Source organism: Oreochromis niloticus, linkage group LG15 (assembly GCF_001858045.2).
Source record: "Oreochromis niloticus isolate F11D_XX linkage group LG15, O_niloticus_UMD_NMBU, whole genome shotgun sequence".
NCBI lineage: Eukaryota > Metazoa > Chordata > Actinopteri > Cichliformes > Cichlidae > Oreochromis > Oreochromis niloticus.
In genome coordinates, this window is record NC_031980.2 from 19,869,461 (window position 1) to 19,896,023 (window position 26,563).

A 26,563-nucleotide genomic window follows, 5' to 3' on the forward strand; every position below is an offset into this window, starting at 1 on the left:
AATTCAGTTCATTTTACTCCTTTCTTTTAACAAATCCTCAGTTTTACTATATCTAGATTATCAAACAACCCCAATCGTTATAAAATCATACTAAAACCCATTTCAAATTAAACAAATTAAATCTTAAATCCCTCTCTTTTTTTTGACACATCTCATGTGGCAAAAAACTCAAAATGCTTCACCCAAGCTTAAAAAATTAAAAGGAAAAAAGGTTAGTCATATCATTTCATTTCTCAGAACACTTCAGCCATCCTCCTCTCCGGTATTTTGCTCCAGCCCTGAAAACCTGTGTTTAAGGAATAAAATCAATTTAATTATTATGTCAAATCTTCTCCAAATCGTTGCTCCATGCAAAGTCTGGATCCTTGGAACTTCCTGGAAACAAAACCTGTACTTAACTCTCCCCCTTTATGATCCAGTCTGTGTCATGGCAAAAAATAAACTTAAACAGAACAGTTATTAATCATGAGTTACCTCAGTTAACGGTAACTTGAATCTCATCAAACAATGTTTCCCTTTTAGCATTTTATAATGTATTAATATGGTCTAACCCAAATCAATAAAACAGAAATTCACTCAAGGGAACATCAGCATCCCCAGATTTAAGTCTCCCACTTGTCCTGCTTATGGCAAAAGCAAAACAAAGCATCCCCTTTCTTTTCCTCACATGGTAAATTTGTCCACATTTATTCATCCCCACCTTAGTCCAGTCACTCTCATTCACTCACACGCATTCACACATGATATTTTTGCTGATCTGCAGCCTTCTGCGCAAATAATGAAATGCTCCACATCAGCAAAATGAGCTCAATCATTTGTTTTATTTCGTTTTCCTTTTTAGGAAAATAGTTCTCTATAGTTTTGACTGGATTGAATCGATACAATCCGTTTTTAGACAGAGACTCGCCGCCAATCAGGTCTCCTCCTCAGCCAATTTATAATTCTGTAAAGCCCACCTGATTTTCGTACTTGGTAATTTTGTCAGCGCCGTCAGTTCACTCTCTTCCAGGCCTGCTTAGAACAAAAATGAAAAAAGAGAGCTGATTATTAGCTCATCAAAGTACAAAACAAAATCACCTGACAGGTTTTTCCTAAGTGCACTGTTACAAAAACTATGGGCCCTTTTAGACATGTCCATGTTTATCAAAACTCCCTCTATTAAAATGAAAAACAACAGCCCCAAAAAATCTTAAACCATCTTAAATTTCACCCATTCAACGCACTGAAAACCTCGTCAAAAGATCAAAGACCGTTTGCACAATGTCTCCCTTCCTCACTTTGCCATGTTTTCATTCAGCATAAGATATAAACCGATTTCAACAACGTATCATCCCTAAATTATAAATTTCCTGTCCAAATCTGCGCCTCTGAACAGACCTGACCACCGTAATCAAATATCCTGATACTTTACCATTATATATTTCGCCAAATAATCTTCAACAGCCACCGCTCTCTCTTGAACTGAAAGCCTCCGACACACACGCACACAGGAAGTGTCTCTGCTCCAGCTAATTTGCATAGACTCACAGCTCAACAGCCAACTTGACAAGAGAAATACATGTTTAAACCTTATCACATTATTGAATTATTTTCATTTTCTTTCTATACTAATCACTTACTTTGATCAATCAGTGCAAGAGCACTCCTAAGTAATCACTTCTCTTTTGTTTTGTTTTTTTGTTTTGTTTTGTTTTTTCATAACTCACTCCCTTGTCATACAGCTTCGTTTGAGTTATTCCACAACAACTCTATTTTATCCAAGTGTGTTTTAAGTGTATTTTCTTCAACATTCACACCATTTTAACCCTCATGAAATTAGCAGGCTGATTTAATTACATATGTTTGTGTTCTTAGCCAAGTTTTAATCACTATCTATGCATTACTCTTCATGAGCTTATCTCTGTAAGGTTAGTGCATTTTCTGTTTGTATGTGTGATTTTTATAAATGTTTCTTTATGATCTTTGTGATCTTGTAAATGTTTCTTTTGCAGTGTTTCAAACTCCTTTGACAGGGTGTGTTTTCTCTCTTTGGCTCGTCACTGGTCATTGTTAATGACATTTCCCCTCCGCCTGTGCCCAGTGGCCTTACCTGTTAAATCCCGTCTCCTCCAGTGACTCCAAGGTCACTCCGGGACTTAGGTTCAAGCAATCGTGACTGCGCCTTGCCTTAGGTTGTCCCAGGGTTTCGAGGTGGGATCTTACCCGTCATGGGCTGTCCAGCCTTCCATGCCCGCCTACTACAGGGGCCAACTGGGCAAGGGTGTTATCAGGCCTAGGGGACACACTGGTTCTGGAAATTAAAGGAGTGTAAACTGCTTTCTTTATTAAACTTTCCAACAATAATTTCACATGTAACAGTTTGTGTACGTGCGTTTTCAATTCATTAATGTAATTGTTAGTTCATGTATTTATTTCTCTCGGTCTGTCTCTTTTCTAAACCCTGTAATTAATATAATTTTATTACTTTATTACTTTTTCTTAAAACATGCATTCGCTTCATCTTCTTAGAATTTAACTCTGTCTATTTCTCTGGGTGCTCCCCTGACATCATCCGTCACACACACACCTTCCTCTCACACACACAGCAGCACAGTATTTCCTATTTCTCTTTCCTGTTTCTACAGATTAATCAAACACTTGTTTTTTTTCATATTTACAGTCTACAAACCCTCTTTAGTTTTACTAAGTCTTGGTCTAAAAACAATACACCTTCCTTTCATACACACTTTTAAATAGAGCTCTTTCAAACATCAGAACAACTAACACTTCTCCACACACATCACCCTTCACCCTTCTTTAGGTCAGTTTGTAGCGTATACACTTATATGTTTTCCATCAGAAAAATAAACTCAATTTCTCATAACCTCACTCATGCGTTTCTTGAATTAAAAGCACTTGCAAACTTTAAACATCCTATTTTACATCACAAAAGAAATATATTTCACACTCCTTTATTTCATACACACTTTTTAAACGTTCTAACCTCTTTCAGACGCCATGAGTCGTCTCACACACACTGCCTTTTCTCTCACTCAGAGAACTCACGCAGAGTCACTCAAATCAAATACTGACAGCAGTCACACAGTTAAAATCACTCAAAATACACTTTCCTATGCGTATCTTGGACATGCCTTCCATAATCAGAAAGAGCAAGTCAAAAAGAAAAGAAAAAGAAAACTGAAACCTCTCATCGTCTCACACACCGCTTCTCACCACACACACATAACTGAAAAAATAAAACACCCCAGCATTTATGGCTCAAGATATATACATCTATCAAAATTCAGTCAGTCACTATACATCCACACTAATATATTCAAACTGTATTCATACTCTCGTGATAAGCAAAACCAACCTCTTATATACAGGCATTTAGCAAAATTGGCAAACAATAGTCATAAAGCTCAATACTCTCGAAACTGAAACCACCCTCTCTGCGCATCACCGCTGCTCATTTGCATTTACACACACCATCAGTGCACATCCGGCTGTGCATTGCTGACACAGAGACTGATCTTACTCATAAATCTCATATTTTATATTACAGACGTCTTTAATTACAACTGCACAGATTCTAGGCCTCTTAGCTCCTACGAATTTCGATAAATTTACCATAACGGCTCCAACCGATAAAGTCTCTGACTTTTTTGCAATCAATTCACCGGAGCAGCTCCAACCGTTCCGTCCAGATTTCTAGTCCTAAGTTAATTTACAGGTAGCCAAAAAAGCGCAACATAGAGGCTCCAACCCCTAGCAATTTCGGAGGTTCCCAAGTTCTCCCCCGCTGTCGACGGTACTATCCCTACTCTTCAGGGTAGGTCAAGGGTCAGCGTCCTGCCCAGGCGCAAGCGTTACCAAGGAGAAAAATGCGCTTCTTAACAGACGCCGCTGTCGTTCTACAAAGATTTAGAATAATTTGAACCAACAATCTACACTCCCACACAGGAGTAAGAATCAGGCAGACCTATCCTTGTGGACATAGGGGCTCCAACCCACAAAATGACCATCACAAAATAGAGTCCATGACCAATAGGGCTCCAACCCACAAAACAACCAAATTCCCTACCACACTAAATTAGCAGCTCCAACTGCTTTAATTCTCTCAACGGCTCCAACCGTTCTTAATTCTCTCAGCGGCTCCAACCGCTTTTAACTTTCTCAGTACTGTACTTTATTACTTTCATTATCACCAAAATCAAAACAGACTTTCACCAGTAATTTTCAGTGAGTAGACTTTAATTTGACATGTCCAATCTAGCACATTTTGGAAAATTCAACAGGTATGTGCCTTACCTTTGTTTAAGCCGGCTTGTCTCTCACTTCAGACCACTGACTCGTATCTGCCCGTCTAATCACCACGGACCCTGGATCTCTCCGTCTACACCAAAATTCCCTCTCTCTCACCGGAACGAGCCCCCAAATGTTAAGGGTTCAATGTTGAGAGAGGAATCCATAAATAACCACAGACCCGGTCCGGTGTGCAATTAGACGACATTTTAATGAACACATGTGTGAGTCCAACAACCCAATCAGTATTGAACTGCTTTACCATATTCAGACAACGGTTTTATAGGGTTAAGATAGTACAGCCCCCTTTTCTGTTGCTAGGCAGATTTAAACAAAGCATACGTCAACTCAAAACCACAAATGTTCTGTCAACAACCTTTAACATAGTTTTAAAGAACATTGTCTTCGGGTCGGTGCTTCCCCTCAGCTCGCCTTCGCTGTCGCTTCCCTGTGGGAGATCTGGTGCACTTCCTCTAAGTACTTCGGCACAATTCTGCAATTGCAGCAAAAACCCATCTTCACTTCTTACTTACCAGAATAGATCTATTATGGTGTGTATGTGTGTGTCTGCAGTGTATGCTATGTATGTGTCATGACCTCGTCTGCACTCCGGCTCACCTCACACCCCTCGTCCTAGCCAGACATAAGGCCTGTGCTCGTGCACAGCTGAACTGTGTGTGATTTCTAGGCTCAATGTCACACTCAAATGATGATACTCAAACCATGAAGGAAACTTACTCAAACTGAACATAAATGAAACTTAAGACTTACTCAAAAGGATATAAGTGATAAATGATACAAACTTAACTCTTAGCTCTAAAGAATATAAGGATATAAGGATATAACTCCAGGCATATGTCATGTAAGCAGGTGTGTTGCAATTCCTTTCAGAGCTCCTGTCCTCCTCACCGTGTATTGGCAGATCATAACGCCCGCCAAGAGTTTCTGACCTTCACTTGACCAGGAGCCACAGCTCTTTAATAAGCTCAAATGCAATCATGTATAAAAGATTAAAATCATTTTCATAACACAGGTTTTCCTTCTCAGATCTGCCAATATGTTTGCTCCTCCTAATATAGTCTAAAAGCAACCCCAAGCAAAACAATTTGAACTTTCCCCTATCAGTGATCCCTCTAACTAAGTGTGTGTGTGTATGTCTCGTCTATCTGTGGGTGCACAGAGTGTGCATCTGCTCTCTGAACAGTTTCACTTCTGCAAAAGCATGGCTTGCAGACGCATTTCCTGTCAGCCTGCAGTCAGCTTCTCACCCACTGAAGACTTCAGTATAAGAATATAAAAACACCCAAAAGCCCCAAAACTATAGACCCAACTCAACAATCTGAAGTGAAAATAAAATAATAAATCAAAATGACAAAACATAATACTTCCTCCTCCACAGAGTTAAATAGTAAAGTATCCACTATCTAATATCTATAGATATGGATACACATTAAGTAGAGCATGAAAATTACAAATTTTCTGTTAGAGAAGAAAAATACAAGTTAAACAAAATCAGAAAATCCCACTTTATACAAGATGATTTTCGGTGAAATAAAAAGTGGCTATACAGTTGTTTATCTGTTCTGATTTAAAAAGATTCTATTTATTATGTTATATTATAGTATATGGTGACTGACAAACACTGAGTTTTGAAGAGAAATTTAGGAAAAGTGTTCCTAAGAAATGAATAAGAACAAGCATGTTGAGATGGATGTTCATGTGGGATTGAACTAATGAAAAATGTATTTGAAGTAAAATAGCATAAACTGAATGAAATATTATGCTAAAGTATCCTGCACTAAAAAAGTCTAAATTGTGGACCTTATTCAACAATTTGTGAAACAGCAAAAATAAAAACGGGAGTATTAATTTACATCTTATAAATAGCTCTTACAGGCTACTCCAGCCTTTTTAAGGTAACAGACCTTTGGGGCTGTTCTTAAGCCACTAAATTAAACCCAGTCATATTCCAAGAGCACACCATGTGGCTAGAGCACTGCCTTTCTCTCCTGAGTCGCAGCATTCCCAGAATTGCTTCAAGGCAGTCTGAAAGTCTGGGTGGAGCACTGCTGGCTTCAACTGAGGGTACACTGTAAAATGTAATTCTAGCTGTTTGTTATTTCAACATATTATTCTATATCAGTTTGACGATAGATGACTGAAGTTGTTGTTATAACATAGAATTACAAGTTAAAAACGTCCCAATTACACCAAAAAAAGCTAACTTGAAAACTCATGTCCAGCTAAATCAGAAACTTATGTGAACTTGACAATGCGGGTAAGTTGAGCACAGCAGGATTCAAAACTGCCTCACGTGACTGCTACCGAGGTGCATCATGGGGAATTGGCGGTTAAGGACATGCTCACTTTACTTGGACGTTTTCTAATCGTCTTCTTTGGAATATGCTTTCAAGGTGAGTAACATTGGTTATAACTATAAGGAAAGAGAGCTACAAAAGTTGGAACATGTTTTGAATTTATGGCATGACGTGTGTTTTTCTCTTTTACCGAAATGTTTGCTTTAGCTAATGTAACTTTAGCCGACAAGGTCCAGCTTGTGTGTCATGACCAAACTTGACCTAATAAACTGACACATGGCCTTTTTTATGGGTTTAATGTGGCGCTGAGCAAATCACAAGTATTGTGCCGCTAGCTTTAAGGTTGTGCACTCACCCTGTTGCGATATTAGCAAGCTAACTCAGCTAATTAATAAAGCTTATTTCATATTGTCTCTGTACTTGTAAATTTCTTTCAAGTTCACAGGCTGTTGTATTTTGGTGGAAGTTCATTTTGGCAATATTTCCAATAACTGGCTGGGTTCAAAAGAACTTTTTGGCAGGACTCGGATGCTTGTTGTCATCTGTTTATCCCTATGTAATCACTTAAGGTGTTATTAACTGCTGCATGCTAAGCTGCAAGAGTGCACTGAGGACAGAGACAAAATATGGTCTACAAACCAGCATTATATTAGTTTTTATCAGATAGTCCTCCAGTGTGCTTATTTTTTGCTTTAATTATATTGTGCAGTTATTTGTTACCCTGAAATGCTTTATGCTTAACAACAGCTCACTATTTTGACTTATTTTTGAACTCTTGTGATCAGTATGACTAGATTGTGTGAGTTTCCATACTAAACGAGCTGTAGTGATAAAATAATTGGCATCAGAGACACTGATTTTTGGCATGGTATACTGCAGAAGTTTTTTTTTTTTGCATAATTTACCTTTTAATTAAACTGCATTCTCTGTATTGTAACAAAACTAACATTGTTTATATGTCAGAAAATTAGCAAACATGAATAAATGGCGAAAACAATATAATTATAACATATATTTTTATTTTACTTATTTTAGGTCTGTGAAGCCAAACTTGATGCTGGGGATTTATTTTTGTCAGTGGAGTCAAATGGTAAGTTACAATTTGTGCATTTTGTCATACTGGAAACACCTCAGATTATATTGTAATTTAATAGCTCTGTAGAACAAATGATATAAAGATTGTAGTGTCAGGGTACTTCTTAAGAAGTAATATGGCACTATTGATGATCACATGCAGGTGGCATAAACTAAATATTCAGACGTGTTACCAACAAATGATTCATTAACAAAAGCAATGGAGCAGACTGTTTAGGTTCTTGTGGTTGTAATAACATCCATAACTGCAAGTTTGTCATTAATTTATTTTCACAGGTCTAGATGATCACATCTGTCTTTGTCATTTAAATGAGGTGGACTTGCAAACTTTGTGCTCTTTGGGGTAAATTGCTGTCCACTACATATACACAGAATCTGCACAGTATTTCAGATCTAAAAAGGGAGTATGTAATGGACTTGCTGGCTTTAATGTAAAAAGCCTGTTGTGTAACTTTAATGAGGCAGTTGGACTAAAACAGTATTGCTCATCAAGGTAAACATCTGAGGAATAAGGAAATTGTTACTTGTCCTTTTACTCAGTGTTCTTTTAATCGCACGTTTACTAAAGTTTTACATCACATAAGTCATTTTCACAATCATTCTACTTTAAAAGATTTCAAGACAGAGCTTATTGTTCTCTGAACTTCCTTGTTTGCTGAACGGCAGGTAAAGTGCATCTTTTTGTTTGTTTGCTTTTGTGTGTTTGTGTTTTCTCTAATGGGCCTCAGATGACTGTTTGCTTAAATTTGGGTCTCAAAGAATCTTTTTTTAATTCTGCCTGTACTCTCCACCCCTCTTCTTCTATTGCTCAGGTTGAAGCAGAATTTGCCCGTCTTACATCTGTTGACCTGAAAGGGTTCCTTTTTGCTGTGCTTGACCATTATGGAGAGGTTCGTGGAGCTGTACAAAATCAAGAGCGGCATAGAAAGGCTAACTAGGCTCATAAGATGCTTCGGAGATGATGTAAGTGTTCAACTGCGAAATCTAATCCTTTGTTTAAGTTTTAGGTTATCCAGTTCAACTGATGAACTCATTGAAAGAAAGCTGATAAGTAAAGTCTGTCATCATATTTCACAACTGGACATTTAGTGTGGTAACTTTTACAGAATCTATGTATATTGGTGGTAGGTTGGATATCATATTCTACTTGAATGTCCTGATAAGCCTGATTCAAAATCTCCAATGATAATCATATATTGATGGAATTATGCATCAAAAAGCTGTGAATTTGGAGCTGTCTACATGCTTCATAAACACTGTTTAAAAAGTGTTTTTGTTTTCTTTTTGACTTCTTTGACCAGAGCCCTACACAAAGGAAGAGGACAGAGGACCTCATTTTCTAAAGGAAGATCCCTCACACACTTTCAAGACTGTGAAGGTTAGCATTGTTTCTTTTAGTAAATTTAATAATGACAGCACCACAGTGGATTTTAAATTAAAAAGTACATGTGTACTTTTTCCTCACCAAATGTATTATTACAAGATCTTTGACACTGGATTTGGTCTGGGTTTCAGAGAAACTAACTGGCAAGCTAGCATTGATATTATTAGTGTCTTGTGTTTATTCATGTCTTCACCAGGGTCTTTGACATTTCGCTGCTGTACTGTTCACTTCAGCTTTACGTTTGATTTCTCACATTGTATATTGTAATGGCAGAGATATTAGGATATTTAAGGGGCTGCAGTGGCTGCTACAGCTGTGGGGGGCAATACTTTGGTGAAATGTCCTGGACCCTGGAAAAGAGACTGTGTAGACTGGGTAAGCAATTAAAGGTTACTGGCCGAGAGTCATTGGGCAGCTGGGTAAAGGTGGATGTTGATATTCAGTGCCAATTATGCAACCTGTTCAGCCATGTCTATATGCTCTTTTTTCATGCTGTTAATATAGGGGGAAAAAATAAACTTTAATCAATAAACTGATTAAAGAAGCATTGTCTATGGAGCCATAATCTGATCCTGTAGTGTAGCTGCAGTTTGCACATTTCATGTATTCTCAGCCAGATTTGGTTTAGAGCACAGCCAATATTTAGCATAAGTAGATTTAAATTCACACACTGGTGATGGCAAGCTACATTGTAGCCACAGCCACCCTGGGGCGCACTGACAGAGGCGAGGCTGCCGGACACTGGCACCACCGGGCCCTCTGGCCACCACCAGTAGGCAACAGGTGAAGTGTCTTGCCCAAGGACACAACGACTGAAACTGTCGGAGCCAGGGCTCGAACCGGCAACCTTCCAATTATAAGACGAACTGTCAACTCTTGAGTCACGATTCAGTCATCCACCCATGTGTGTGAATGACTGAATGTGTAAAGCACTTTGGAGTCCTTAGGGGACTAGTAAAGCACTATACAAATACAGGCCATTTACCATTTAAATTGAAAATTTTGTTTGAATTCTGCAATTGAAGACATGCTCAGTTATTTATAAACATGGTCTTTGTTTAAAGCAAGAAATGGATTTGTAACATGGGGGTGCATATCTCATTCTGAAAAAACTTTAACAACTAATAAGTGTTACCCAAAGCCAATCACCATCATCCAAAGCATCAGTATGGCTCTTCTTTGGAAAGACATGAATTGTTAAGCACACGGGATATTGTGTAATTGTAATTGTGTAATTTTTTTTTTTTTTTTTGTCTTTGAACCCTTTTATAGCCGACAGGTATTGAAGACACGTTTTCTAAGAGGATGAAAGTTGGCATTGCGATGGTGAAAGAAGAAGACATCGATGTGTTGGTTGTCCTTGAGGTGGCAGTAATCCTGTCTAATCTGAGGGATGTCTCAAGTGCCATTTCCATGCTGATGGGCCTTCTTTTTGCCCTCAACATACACTATCCAAAGGAACTTAAGGACATCTTTGAAGTCATTCAGAACATCCTAATGAACATTGGTGGAAGGCAGTGCATCTCACTAGTGCATGGTCTAAGAAACAGACTCTTGCAGAAAGCCATGCAGAACTGTAATTGTATGATCCTTAGTGTTAAGGACAGTTTTTATTTTACTGTTTGTTTTTTTTATTCTTGCAAGTTCTCATTCTCACTTTTGTATGTCACTAAATGACTACACTTTACATTCCAGATTAGACAATTACTCATTTGTTCATGGTTTAAGAAACTTATGTGAACAACAATATAATGCTGGACTTTGCAGATGCTTATCTCATGCAAGTCAGTAGTTTTTCCTTTGTTTTGCAATTGAGCAGACTCAAACTAATGTTTCTGAAATATCCATATTATCAAATGTTTCAGAAGCATGCAGTCATTTTCAGAGATATTGGTTCTGTGGAATTTGTTGCAATTGTAAACGAAGACAAATACAAGAGTTTGATGTCTTAGTTATTATAAACTGATCTTTACTGTCACTTATCAAAGGTTTTGTACTATTTTAATATTTCAAGTTTTATGCTAACAGGTGTGACTGAGCACAATGAAGTTTAAAAATTTTGTAAATGTAAAGAATAACTTTTCTAAAATAGCAAGTGTCCCGTTGATACATTACATTAATGCAGACTTTATGTTGTTACTTCACAAGAATCACTACTGCTCCTAGAGTATTGGTCAGAATTTCATCTTCACCCAAACTGGGCTCAAGACCAAGTTCAAATTTATTGTTTCACAGGGAGCAGCCTTTGAGTTTTGATGGATTGTGAGCCTGATGAGCTACGTCACTGATTTTTCTGTTTCTCAGATGACTAAGATGGCACAATAAATGGTGAATGTTGGGTGCTCATGAGTAATTGTCTTGTCATGTTCTTAAAACAAACTTTCTGTATGAAATGATCAGATAGACTTTAATGGAATCTGTGGGGTTTTATTTTTTTTTCTGTAAACAACAGAAAATTAATTTAAAGGAATGTAGGTATTTAAACCTGAGCTCTAAGATGAACCTAACAGGTAGTTTTGCTGAAATGGATGTTAGAAAGCCAAAAAAAAACAAAACAAAACTTAAGATGTTTAATACACATTTTTCTTTACATCCAGTCAATCAACTCTGATAATTAAAATGAAACTGATTTACAAGTTCACTCAGCTACCTTAAGGAGATCAGTTAATTAATAAACTTAAATCAACTTAGCTAACAGATTATGTTAGTTAAGCTAAAATAGATTCCTAAGTTAAAAGAACTACTAAAGTATTTGAATTAACTAAAAAACCCAAGTCAACTGAACTAGGACAAGAGTTTAAACAATAGATTATTTTAATTTAGCTGAAAGGGTTTTCCCAAGTAAAGATGACAATTAAAGGAGTTGAACTGACTAATAAATCTCAGTCAACTAAACTAAGATGAAAGTTTAGACAACATGTGATTTTTCATTAAGATAACAATTGGTTGTGTTATAAGAACAAACTCTATTTCTTGACTTAACTTAAAATTTTAAGGCAGCCCTTTACCTCATATTTTTAAGTTGAAACAACAAGTTATATTTTACAGTGTATTGTCAGGCTGTGGAAGGAATCTCCCTGACAAATCTTCTGTAGAGGAAACAGAGTCTGGGGATGAGGGGGATGGCTCATCCATCACTGGGGGTGAGGTTACTGAGGCAATTAAGCAACTCCTTGGTGGCTGGGCCCCTGGGGTGGATGAGGTTCGCATTGAGTTTCTGAAGGCCCTGGATAATGTAGGGCTGTCTTGGTTGGCAGACTTCTGCAATGTTATGTGGAGCTCTGGGCGGTACCTCTGGATTGGCAGACAGGGGTTAATGATCCCATCTTTAAGAATGTGGACATGAGGATGTGCTCCAACTGTAGAGGGATCACACACCTCAGCGTCCCTGGGAAAGTCTATGCCAAGGTGTTGGAAAGGAGACTCCATCTGTCACTCAAACCTCAGCAGCAGGAGAAACAATGTGCTTTTTGTTCCAGGCATGGAACACTGGACCAGTTCTTTTGCCCAACCAGTCTACATGTGTTTTATGGACTTGGAGAAGGCATTTGATCGCATCCACAAAGCATTCCAAGATGTTTCCCTGAGTATATGCACTCTGTTGAAAGGGTGAGACAGCACAGAACCACTAAGGAACCAGACAATGAAGATGATGGAGATACAGTATGACAGTACTTCAAAAAGCAGTTCTGATGATAAGACTGTGTACTGTAACTGCATGGCTCCAATAAAACTGTGATTCTTATTCCCTGAATAGCTGTTAACTCCACCTATATTTAATGTTTTACTAACTTAGATTTGCATTTCTGTTAACACTAGAGGGCCATTTCTTTGATGTCCATCAGCGTAAATATTCTCCTCTGCCAAAACCTTTGCTGCAATCTTCTGCCATCTTCCCCCCTCCATATCTGACAGAGAATGCTGACTGTTGTGTTGAGCTTCTTTGGTCAATGTGTTTAATGTAGAGCCCACAAATCAAAATTAACCCACTACTTTCTGTAAGATGTAGATATCTACTCCTCTCTGTCCTCTAGCTCTGTTAAATATGAGCACTGTTTGTTGTCAGTCCTGGAGCTGTCATTAAAAAAACGCGATGACTGATTTTGAGTTATGTACTGTACAATTCCAGTGACTTCAGGTGGGTGAAAACTGAATTTCACTGACTTTCGATGTCCAAAGTTAATAATATTTTGTATGAATGGCATAGTCTATTCTTTACGGTAACACCATATAACACCACCTGGCATTATTTTAGTATTAATAAAAATGTATTCAAAACAGTCATTGTTTCACTGTGGAGCAATCACTACTCAATGCCAGAAATGTGTACTTGATTAGACCTTTCACTCTTCCATCCATAGTACTGGGGACGTTGTGTACTGGAGTGTAGTATTAGTAATTTGTGTTGTTTCACAGTTGCATTTGGAGACTTAAGGTCACCCAATACTTGCATACCAACCTTTGTGGTTCTCTCTGTCCACAGGTTTCATCAAAATGTTAACAAAATCTGAGGGTTAGTTTGTTAGTTTACTTTTATTACAAAACAGTATCAAGGTTTTTCCGTGACTGGTCAGGGCGCTGTTTTCAGAAATGCTTGTATGAGTTGCATTTCAGTGCAGGTACAAACGCTATACATGTTCATTTACACTGGAGGACTAAATAACCAGGAAATGAGGAGACTAGATGCTAGCCCAGTGGGCGGCGCACCCCCTAGGGGGGGCACAGAGCCATTGCTAGGGGGTCTCCAAAAGTTCATTCTGTTCATCTGAAAACACTACGTCCAGATGAACAAATGAACTTTTGGAGATTTACTTACCTGGATGACTGAGCATGCATCAAGACATAGCTAGGGGGTGTGCAGTATGAATAAAAAAAAGAATGCTTGAAAACTGCTAGCATAATGGACAGGTTTTTGACAGGGCTCCCACACAAACGCAAAGCAGAAGATGAAGCATCTTCCAAACCAACTTCCTTCCAAGCCAAAGACTAGAAAATATAATGAAGCGTATTTTGCACAACGGTGGGGCCAAGGTAGGTATCCCTGACAGAATTTGTTTCGCGTCGAGACCATGCGCTGGGCTGTTCAAATTACGGACAAAAAGTATCCCACAGTTGTTTATGTTTTTTGCACAGAGAGCCATTTTTTGAAAAATGTATTGATAGCAATGTTGAATATTCTTACACAGTAAAAACAAAACACAACAACAAAAAAAGACTACACATAAAATAATTACACCATACAGATGGTTTGCACGAAGATATTATTGTAAAAACAAAGGGGGGCCTAGCAAAAAAAGTTTGGGAACCACTTTGCTAGGCTATTAAGAGAGGGATGTTGTCCCATTATTGTCTGATACAGGATTCTAGCTGCTTCACAGTCCTGGGTCTCCTTGTTGTAGTTTTTATTTCATGATGCACCAAATGTTTTCAACTGCTAAAAGCTCTGCACTGGAGTCAGGCCAGTTCAGCACCTGGACTTTTCTACTCAACGGCTACGCTGTTGGAACAGCTGCAGTATGCTGCTTAGCATTGTCTCTCAGAAAAATGCAAGGCCAAGGTATGTTGCTGTAAAATTAGTATAAACCTTTCATCACTGATGGTGCTTTTCCAGATGTGCATGTTCATAAGCACAGATGCACCTCCATACGATCAGAGATGCAGACTTTTGAAATCACCACCAGTACCAAGCCAAATGGTCCGTCTCTGCTTTACTCCAGAGGAAACAGCACCCATGTTTTCCACTGTGCCTGAGTGGATTTTAATGAGCTTTGACCCAGAGAATTCAATTCAATTCAGTTTTATGTCTATAATACCAAATTACAACAATAGTTTCATCAGGGCACTTTATGCATAAAGTAATAGTCATAAGTGATTATGCATAAAGGTAAAGGCCCTACCTTACAATATAAAGCTGCGGTGATTGCAGCATTTCCAGATGTGTCGACTTTTGCATGACTCTGCCAGCGCTGTAAACTGTATTTGTGGATGGTGTGGTGAACTGTGCTCACAGACAATGATTTCTACAAGTGTTTGATAACCTGTGGAGTCATTTCAATGACAGGGGTCCTTTAGGGTGGAAAAATCACGCATTAATCCTCTTCAGTCATCCACAAGGACGTCCTCTTCGGCCACACACCACTCGAAACACTCGCGTCAAAACTTCTGGAAAAACACAGACTGGGACAGGTCCAGGGAAATCTATAAACCAAAGGAGAGCACAAATCAATAGCTAGAAACCAACAACTAGAAAAGGATTACTTAGCGAGATTTGTTTGTGTATGAGTATATTGCTAATCTAACCACATGTATGTCATGTATGCATAGGATAACCATGAATACGTCTTTGTCTTTTGTTGCTAGCCCTGACTTGCTGTAGAGTAGATGAGGGAATTTGTAATATATCATTGTGTTAATCACCTTACTATGGTATTCTTTGTTTTCATGTTTTAGTTTCATACTGATTCAATGGTGTATGGCGGTGCAACGTAAAATATAGCACCTGGAACTTGGACGCTATATTCTCACTACCATATTCTTTTGAAATGAGTTTGGCTGCTGAATTGTGTACCGACGCACACACACAAGGAGAGCAGTACAATAATTATAGATGACTTTAATTATTCAACTAAAAGTTATTACAGTAAGCCAAAGAGTAAAACTCAAACAGGGGAACAAAAAGGAAGTATTGTTGAGTGAATTAAAAATTGAAGTATAATTTCAAAAAATAAAAAATAACTTTGGCAATATTGTTTACTCATGAAACTAAAATAAATGTATTACAAATGTATATGTTCTTCAATTGGCAAACACATCAAGCATGACATGGTACTGAAGCTTCATTTAGACTGTGATGTCTAGTTATGTGTGAATGACCTGCCTTCAGAAGGTGTTTAGTTTTGCTCCTGACAAATACTTATTGATATTAACTTTATAAAAACATATAGATTAACTCAAACTAATACAAATATAGCTAAAAGTAAAAAAATAAAAATAAAAGTAAAAATTCTAAACCATTAAAACTAAACTCCACTCTGTGAATTAACTGAAATTAAACTGGATTAAAACTGTTCTTGCTCAGATTCAAAGCTTAGATAATGAAATGCTTAAAACAAAGAGCATAATTGGAATACAATAGAAGACACAAACCCTCACATGGTATCTGAAGAGTTTAGGAGTAGTTTAAAAAAAAAAAACCCCTTATGTGATTGGCAGAAGGCTGATCATTACATCCAACAACAGATAAACCCTCCAATTTCTTTCTCCACTCTCTAACTGATGTGGTTTAATAATTAAATAAAACTGGGAATTAAACAACACTAGGTGCAGCTGGAAATATTTAACAATATGCAACACATAATTGAGAATGAAATGCTGTGCTTTTTTGTGATGCAATGATATTGCTTGCGCTCATAAACAAGGATTTTGATCGGCAGTGCTTTTGCTGTCCTTGTTGGGACAATGATTAACAAGTACTTGAATTGCCCTATTTGTCCCCCTGACATGCTAAAAGAAGCCCAATAATATGCCACGAGGTGTCTCTTTGAGTTACTCGATGATGAACTGCTAGTTTTAGGGTTTCACCATGGGCCTGTTGTACACAGCAGCTTTCCTCCTGGGAGCCTTGATCTGCACTGGTAAGTGGTACAACTTCTATACGGCATATAAAATGCTTTTTTATAAAATGTTTGTTTAGCTCTATTTTCTTACATTTAAAAAAGCAAACAAGGTTTGAGGTCTAAACCCTTACAGCACAACACAATGATTGACTCGCACTGATTCCTCTTTCAGATGACGAAGAACAAAAATAACTCAGCCAAAGAAGAAAAATATATCCTCATTATTTAAAACAGGTGTAATCCAAAGTAAAACTTGTTTCTCTACTTGTCTGGCACAGAATTCGTTAAATGTAGGTTTTAGGTAGTGCAGTGAAGGTTTTTAATAGATTCCCTTGTGCAGGAATATTAATATTTTTATCTACATGGGGGGGGGGTTGGCTTCTTTTTTTTAGCATTTAGTTTAAATGGTAATAATGGACGCGTTTCAAGTGCTAAATTCTTATAATGCAGAATGCAACAATAACCCTAACACTTCTCTCTTTTACATTACATATGCTAGAAACAACTCAGCCAAATAAGAAGCACAGAGCCACATTTTTTCTCACAGTCTCCGGTCTGTGCTGATGTGGTCATGACAGACCACATCAGCACATTCAAAGCTATACCGTTAGTCTAGATTTGAATAGTTAATGGAATTTGATAAATGTAAGCTTACGTTAAAGTAATTTAGGATAATTCTGTGTAGTTTAGTTTATAAAGACCTAAAACAGTGTGTTGGATGACTTTGTAACCATGTTGGAGTCTGTATACTGGTTCCTTTTAGTCAGATGACATAAAATGGATTGTTTGGCTACACAATTTCCCGATAAACCCTCTGATCAGCAACCTTGACTGACTGGACAAAACCTGCTTATTGACAAAGAATATATACTCTCTTTAAAAATATAACATTTGGGTACATAACAAAAAGGACAGAGCTACAATATCTCCTCTGCTTGTAATACTTTTTTACTAATACTACTTCATATTGGATAACTGTTCAGTAAAATATTTTATTTACCTGCTGTGTCTTAACTTCTGTGCAAGGTGGCAAAGGAAAAAAAAATCTTGATGTAAAAATAAGTCTTGACAGCATTTGCGTTTTGCTCTTATGAGAACTGCTAGACTTGTAATGAAATGTATCTAATAGCAACAGATGAGAAATCCAATAGCACTCTTGATGTGGGAGTCTAAAAGTGTTTTATATTGATCTAAAAAATAAGAATCTTTGAGCTTTCGAGGTGCTGGTTGTGATCCCTTCCACCCTTATGTTTCCCTGTGCTACTGCTAATTCCCCAAATTTAGCAGATTTCTTAAAATATGTCCTGGAATTCCCTCCTGGAATGCCTAGACCCATACAAGATCAACAGGGCCCTAGCAGCCTTCATCAGGAACTCAATGGGAATGTGGAGGAAAACACTAGAGGCCAACTTCAAGCCCATAGCATAGGCCTGAACCCCCTCTGTGAGATCATTAACAAGACTGGCTACGGATACCGACTACGGAATGGAGCAGTTGTCAGCCATCTCCTGTACATGGATGACATCAAGCTGTATGCCAAGAGCGAACGAGACATTGATTCACTGATCCACACCATCAGGATATACAGCAATGACATTGGAATGTCAGTCGGACTGGAGAAGTGTAGTCTGATGATAACAAAGAGAGAGAAGGTAGTCAGAACTGAGGGGATCAAACTACAAGAAGGCAACATTGCAGACATAGAGGACAGTTACAAGTACCTGGGGATCCCACAGGCAAATGGGATCTATGAAGAGCCCGCTAGGAAAGCTGCAACCACCAAGTACCTGCAGAGGGTCAGGCAAGTCCTGAGAAGTCAGCTGAATGGTAAGAACAAGATCCGGGCTATCAACACCTACGCCCTGCCCGTGATCAGGTACCCTGCAGGAATAATAAGCTGGCCAAAGGAGGAGATAGAAGCCACTGACATCAAGACCAGGAAACTTCTGACCAGGTATGAAGGGTTTCACCCCAAATCGAGCACCCAGAGGCAGTATGCTAAGCGGAAGGAAGGAGGCCGGGGACTGGTGTGTCAGCACCACAGTCCAGGATGAGGCAGCGAACATCCATGAATACATCAGGAAGATGGCCCCAACTGACCGCATGCTCATTGATTACCTCAGGCACTGAAACCCAAGAAAGAGGAGGAAATGAAGGGACCATCATGGAAGGACAGGCCCCTGCACGGTATGTGCCACCAGCAGATAGAGGAGGTGGCTGACATCCAGAAATCCTACCAGTGGCTGGACAAAGAAAGACAGCACAAGAGGCACTAATCATGGCAGCACAGGAACAAGCTCTGAGCACAAGATCCATAAAGGCTGGGGTCTACCACACCAGGCAAAACGCCAGGTGTAGGCTGTGTAAAGATGCCCCTGAGGCAATCCAGCACATAACAGCAGGGTGCAAGATGGTAGCTGGCAGGGCATACATGGAACGCCATAACCAAGTGGCCGGCATAGTATACAGAAACATCTTTGCCGAGAATGGCCTGGAAGCACCGAGGTCAAACTGGGAGACGCCCCCAAGGGTGGTGAAGAATGGCCGAGCTAAGATCCTGTGGGACTTCCAGATAAAGACAGACAAAATGGTGGTGGCTAACCAACCAGACATAGTGATGGTAGACAAACAGAAGACGACAGCCGTAGTGATCGATGTAGCGGTTCCGAATGTCAGCAACATCAGGAAGAAGGAACACAAGAAACCTGAGAAATACCAAGGGTTCAGAAAAGAGCTCAAGAAGATGTGGAGGGTGAAGGTACCAGTGGTCCCAGTGGCAATCGGAGCACTAGGTGCGGTGACTCCCAAGCTAGGCGAGTGGCTCCAGCAGATCCCAGGAACAACATCGGAGATCTCTGTCCAGAAGAGCGCAGTCCTAGAAACAGCTAAGATACTGCGCAGGACTCTCAAGCTCCCAGGCCTCTGGTAGATGACCTGAGCTTGAAGGATAGACCGCCCACAGGGGCGAAGGGGGAATTTTTATATACATATATGTTTCAGACAAAATTCCTCTATATCATAAAAAAAACAAAGACAAAACTCACTTCCCATTGATTTCCTATGGCGGTCACTTTTGACCAGGAAATAAATGAAGTAACTGGTTTTTTTGGATGTGACTGATTGCAGTTGGTGGCAGTGACGTGGAGGGCTACTCCAAAACTGAAGGTGCATGGATTCTCTCACTGAACAAACGAACGTATTCAGTTAATACTGTGGCTGAGTGTGCCACCAAATGTAACACTGAAACATCTTTCACATGCAAGTAAGTTCATATCTCACATTTCCTTCTATGAATCAAAATGTTGCATGTATATATAAACGGTATGTATATACAAATAAAAATGTTTCCATTTTCAGCTCCTACTACTGCCATTATCCATAGGGCCGCATTTTACCCCCCACATCTGCTCCAGTTGCTCCTTTAGCTCCTGGTAGTATACTGTTTCATTGTACACGTTCTTCCTGATGTTGCTCTGTACTGGGATTGCCACATCTATCACAACTGTTCCTCAACATCATCTATCTTTAGCTGTATTTGTTGATGCTCCATGATTCAAATTGTGGCTCTGACACTCACTTACCCATACACTCTTTCCTTTCTTTCTTTATTGTTCACAATGGGAATCTGATGACTAGTAAGGCTTATGTATCAATGAGTGGGATCTTATTCCTACCATTATGCCTTGTACAGTCCAGGCACTTTAATATGGATATGTGAAGAATTGAGTTGTAGGTTGTCAATCCAGGCGGTGCTCAGGGTGGTCTGCGTAGTTGTAAAGTCCTGTGGTGCAGCTCTATAAACAAAGAGCTGATGCTTTTGCTGTCTGTTGTCATTTCCAATGCCTTTCTGAGCTATTCTTGTGTACTGACTCATGTGCCTACTCAGTTTAGTTGCTATGATGCTTGAGAGGAGCTTCCGTGTTTCTATGTAAGGTTGTTGTGGTCTGGTGTTATTCTAAGTCCACCAGCCACTTGGCATTGGTGTGGTGTGACACCTCTTTCTCACAGATGTTCTTTCTGTTAGGCTGAACGAACGGACTCTATGGCAGAACACACAGAAACGCAGGGAATGCAGAAAGTGCTCTTTATTTACAGTGTCTGGATTATTTACACAGGGTGGGAGACAGTGATAAATAAATGGAGGGAAACCAGGGAAGGGGGCTGACACGCACTCGGAGGGAAAGGGGTAATCGGTGCACGCAGGGTGGATCTACGAGAAAAAGGAAAACGAAATTTTAGGGGAAGATACCAAGAGCTCACTTGTCACACTGGCAGTACAGGCTCGGGCGAGAATCTCCGGGATGCGAAGGTAAAGATGAGATCTCTGTAGTGATCCCAGAAATACGGCTTCACCAGCAGCTGACAGGCAAGCGTGTGATGGATCCGGCTAAGGATACAGGACAACAGGTAAGCAGACAAAATCCAAAACATGGGTTGGCCGTAGTGCACACCGCGGAGATTAACAAACATGTTACCACTCAGGGAGGCGACAATACTCCGACACCAGACATCTGTCGCGCTGCTCCTAAATAACGCTCCATCAAATGACGTCTGATGTACCGCCGGTGTGCCAGCATCCCGTGACACACCGCGCCGCCTACCTGTGGTGAAAAAGAAAGCAAACCCATGACACCACACCAGAGAAACCCCACCAACTCCTAATACTTTCAGTATTGTTCAGTTGTTTACATCTGCAAGCATCTCCTCTGACAGGACTGTTAGCCAGGAGACTCATGCTTTTGCTTGGGTGGCTACCTTGACTACATACTTTCTCAATTCAGTAGATGCAGCCGTCATTGCAGGTGGCTGGGCACCTTTTAGTTTGGGTTCACTGCTCTCTTCTATGAGGGTTAGCTCAATATTTCCATACTGATCACTGCTGCTCCCATTGTACTGTAGACTTTGAAGGCTGATTACGTCACAGCCAGGCGACGAAGGCTGTCCCAATTCGTCGACTCCTTCAAATGCGGCCGACAAATGCGTCCTTCATTTCCCCGAATTTGAAGGATGGGTCGGGTGTGTCCTTCGTGGCCCACCATATCCCAGAATTCATAGCGCGGCCCAGCCAATTTCAGTTTCCAACAATGGCGGCCACTACTAAGTTTTACAATTACTCTTATCAATCTTTCTGGGTCACAAAATAAACTTTTAACACATTTTCAGGCGAGAAAGTAGCTGTGTAAACTTCAAATATCTGCTTGGTATTTATCAAGACATCGCATATTTGCAAAAGTGCGCCGACGTTTTCGGAGACGTATGTTACCCACCCGCTCGATAGCTAGCCGGGGGGTTCAATGGTCACTCGAGCCGCCGAGAGCAGCGGACTCCCGGCTTCATTGTTTTCAGACCCCGCTGTCTTTCGCTACGCAGGTTAAACATGATATATAAGTCGCTCGGATAACTTAAAAATGTAATTGTTTGGCTTTTTTCGGTGTTTTATTTGTTCCGGAGCAAATCGGTTTGGCTGAGATCAAAGTTATTAGCTTATTAGATTAAATAAAACTTTATTAATCCATTGGGTGGGTTCCTCCGGGATTTTCACACAGCTGAATAAACGTCAAACAGAAAACTGATTAAACAGAAGTGTAAGACAGTCGAGAATTTACGGCAGTGTCCTGTTATATTTTAGATAGCAAGGAGCAGACGGCTGAGTTTATTAAACTCCACCGACACAGCGGTGACGCAAATCTGAAGGCTAGACCGTCCCATTTCACAGCCTCACACTTCCGGCCTTCTCGGTCTTCGAAGGACCCGGCCCACGTAGACCGCGAAGGCCGGGTCTACGTTTTGGGACACAGCTATTATTACGGCTGTTTACATTCCCCCACAAACCGACGCTGACTGAGCAATGATGGGATTGTACAGTGTGATCAGCAGCCAGGAAACCACGCACCCAGAGATGGCATTTATCATAACCGGGGACTTTAACAAAGGGAACCTGAAGAAAGTTTTACCAAAACTCCACCAACACATTTATTTCAACACACGAGGAGAGCGGCTGCTCGACCACTGTTACACGTCCTTCCGGGATGCGTACAAAGCCCTCCTCCGTGCCCCATTCAGCCAGTCGGGGTGTGTACTAAGCCCTCTCCTGTACTGACACTACACCTACGACTGCACGGCCACTAGCAACTCCAACATCATTGTGAAGTTTGTGGACGACACAACAGTGGTGGTTCTTATCACCAGAGGTGATGAGACGGCTTACAGGGAGGAGATCAGCGCTCGGGCACACTGGTGCCAAAAGAACCATCTCACTCTCAACATCACGAAGACAAAGGGGTTGATAGTGGACTTCCGGAGGTGTAGAGAAGCACACACCCCCATCACCATCAACGGTGCAGCTGTGGAGAGAGTGAGCAGCTTACGTTTCTTAGATGTATATCTGGTGGAGGATCTCACATGGTCTGTTCACACGAAAAAAATGTTGACATTTATGCACTCCATATTGTACATATATGCAGTTTCTTTTGCACAATATTCATACTGATGACTATATATATATATATTTGGTATACATATTTAGTAATGTGCATACATTCTTATATTTATACATATATTTATTCTTATAATTCTCACTTTCCTGTTCTTATATTTGGCTTGCATCTTATGTTTCTTGTATTTTGCACACCACTGTTGCTTGTGAAGCTTGCACACAAGAATTTCAATCACATGTAGTGTACCAGTGTACCAGCACATGTGATGTAACAATAAAAGTGATTTGGTATTATCCCTCTTAGTGGGTTAGCTGGCATAGTAGCTTTCTATTAATACCATATTATCAATACTTGTCCATGTATGCACTGTTCCAGTGGCCACCGCAAAACCTAATGTGTCGATAACTTAGATTTGTATAGCACCTTTCAAGAAAGGAAACAACAATTTAAAAAAAAAATTTTTTACACACAGGTCTTTTATCTATAATGAAAAGGACCAAGAGTGTTGGACAGCAGCGGTAAACTCTAAAACACACAGTGTCTTTCGCAGAAGCACCATAGCTTTATATGAAAGAAATGGTAACGATCCTCATTTTTCTCTATGAATAATACTAACACTAAAGCCTCTGTTTTCATGTTGTCCTTTCTGTCGCCTACAGTGACTAGTCTTTTCTAGTTTTGATGTTTTTTGTTTCCAATGTTTTTTGTTGACATTGTAGTTAATGTTTAGCATATGTGCCATTATGAGTGAGGTACTGTGTCTATCAACACAGCTTCATTTAGTTTCGTAAAACATCAAAGTACTCGGATCAGATAAATTATTTACTATAGGAAATGTGTGATAAACATAAATAAATCTATTTCTAGTCTTTTCTTTTCTTTTCTTTTCTTTTCTAGCATATCTTCTGGAGTGTGTAAATGGAATAGGAACAGATTACAGAGGAACAAAGTCCAGAACAAACTCAGGAAAGATCTGTCAAAGATGGGACTCAAGCTACCCACACAGGCCAAAGTATGTGTTTGCATTTGATTTTACATCATCATTTTATGTCTTTGTGAAAATTTTTCATAATGTTTCTGCTGCAGTTTCACACCGCAGAGCCACCCACAAGCAGATCTGGACTCCAACTTCTGCAGAAACCCTGATGGGGACAGCAATGGACCGTGGTGTTACACCACTGACCTTAATGCCCGCTGGGAGTACTGCAACGTACCCAGCTGCTTGGGTAAGTTATCATGCATGGCCATGATACTTGAGATACATCAGTGTTTTTCCTTCACAGAGGAATGTCTGGTCTGAAATGGTGAGAATTACAGTGGAAAAATCTCCACCACTGAAAACAGCTTCACCTGAAAGTTAAACACTGCTGTAATTATAGTTTCATAAAACATCACAGATCTCAGACGAGATAAATAATTTATATTAAGAAATTTTTGATAAACATCAATAAATCTATTTCTAGTCCTTTCTTTTCTTTTCTAGCATATATTCTGGAGTGTATAAATGAAACAGGAACAGATTACAGAGGAACAAAGTCCAGCACAAAGTCAGGAAAGATCTGTCAAAGATGGGACTCAAGCTACCCACACAGGCCAAAGTATGTGTTTGCATTTGATTTTACATCATCATTTCATATCCTTTTATGCCATCCATCCATCCATCCATCCATTTTCTTCCACTTATCCGGGGCCAGGTCGTGGGGGCAGCAGCCCAAGCAGAGAAGCCCAGACCTCCCTCTCCCCAGCCACCTCCTCCAGCTTATCCGGGGGAACACCAAGGCGTTCCCAGGCCAGCCAAGAGATATAATCTCTCCAGCAGGTCCTGGGTCTGCCCCGGGGCCTCCTCCCGGTGGGACATGCCCGGAAAACCTCCCCCAGGAGGCACCCAGGAGGCATCCTGGGGGGCCAGCCACCCTTCGGAGGAAGCCCATTTCCGCCGCTTGTATTCGTGATCTCGTTCGTTCGGTCACTACCCACAGCTCGTGACCATAGGTGAGGGTAGGGGTTTAGATCAACCGGTAAATTGAGAGCTTCGCTTTTACACTCAGCTCTCTCTTCACCACAAGAGACCGGTACAGGGTCTGCATCGCTGCACCAATCCGTCTGTCAATCTTCCGCGCCGTTCTCCCATCACTCCTGAACAAGACCCCGAGATACTTAAACTCCTCCACTTGGGGCAGGGTCTTGTCCCTGACCCGGAGTGGGCACTCCACCCTTTTTCGGCTGAAGACCATGGCCTCAGATTTGGAGGTGCTGATTCTCATTCCCACCGCTTCACACTCGGCTGCGAACCGTTCCAAGGTGAGCTGGAGGCCATCACCTGATGAAGCCAACAGAACCACATCATCTGCAAAAAGCAGAGATGAGATCCTGACACCACCCAAGTGAAAGCCTTCCGCTACTTGGCTACGCCTAGAAATTCTGTCTATAAAAATTATGAACAGAATCGGTGACAAAGGGCAGCCCTGGCGGAGCCCATCACCCACCAGGAACAAGTCCGACTTATTGCCGGCTATGCGGACCAAGCTCTTGCAACGGTCGTATAAGGATTGAATGGCCCGTAGCAATGGGCCAGACACCCCATACGGAGCACCCCCCACAGGACCCCCCCCCCCGAGGGACACGGTCGAATGCCTTCTCCAAGTCCACAAAACACATGTAGACTGGTTGGGCAAACTCCCATGCGCCCTCGAGTATCCTTGAGATGATAAAGAGCTGATCCAGTGTTTCACGACCAGGACGAAAACCACATTGTTCCTCCTGTATCCGAGGTTCGACTAACGGACTGACTCTCCTCTCCAGCACCCTGGCATAGACTTTCCCAGGGAGATTGAGGAGTGTGATTCCCTGTAGTTGGAACACACCCTCCGGTCCCCTTTCTTAAAGATGGGGACCACCACCCCGGTCTGCCAGTCCAGGGGTACTGCCCCTGATCTCCACGCAACATTGCAGAGACGTGTCAACCAATACAGCCCTACAACATCCAGAGCCTTCAGGAACTCAGGGCAGACCTCGTCCACCCCAGGGGCTCTGCCACCAAGGAGTTGTTTAACTGCCTCAGTGACTTCGCCCCCAGAGATTGGCGGGTCATCTCCTTGGTCCCCAGACTCTGCTTCCGCCATGAAGACGTGCCAGTGGGATTGAGGAGGTCCTCGAAGTATTCCTTCCACTGCCCGACAGCACTCCACCCTCACTATACACAGTGCAAGTAGAACACCGCTTCCCCCTCCTGAGACGCCTGACGGTTTGCCAGAATCTCTTCGAGGCAGTCTGAAAGTCTTTTTCCATGGCCTTTCCGAACTCCTCCCACACCCGAGTTTTTGCTTCAGCCGCCCGCGCCGCATTCCGCTTGGCCTGTCGGTACCTATTAGCTGCCTCCGGAGTCCCACAGGCTAACCAAGCCTGGTAGGACACTTTCTTCAGCTT

At 40.7% G+C, this 26,563-nt stretch overlaps 1 protein-coding gene across 3 annotated transcripts in view; it reads left to right on the plus strand.

Annotated features, from left to right (window-relative positions):
• LOC102076100 (plasminogen) overlaps nt 1–26,563 on the plus strand; it is a 53,440-nt gene that overhangs the window by 19,785 nt on the left and 7,092 nt on the right. Inside the window, exons 1-6 of one of the 3 annotated variants that reach the window (XM_025899222.1) lie at nt 16,562–16,718; nt 19,827–19,962; nt 23,610–23,716; nt 24,035–24,149; nt 24,224–24,363; nt 24,621–24,735. In XM_025899222.1, the coding sequence (XP_025755007.1) occupies nt 16,667–16,718; nt 19,827–19,962; nt 23,610–23,716; nt 24,035–24,149; nt 24,224–24,363; nt 24,621–24,735 (665 nt within the window). In that variant the 5' untranslated portion in view covers nt 16,562–16,666. Of the gene's footprint in view, nt 1–16,561; nt 16,719–19,826; nt 19,963–23,609; nt 23,717–24,034; nt 24,150–24,223; nt 24,364–24,620; nt 24,736–26,563 lie in introns of those variants that run through there. The other 2 variants (XM_025899224.1, XM_025899223.1) reach the window with 2 other exon arrangements.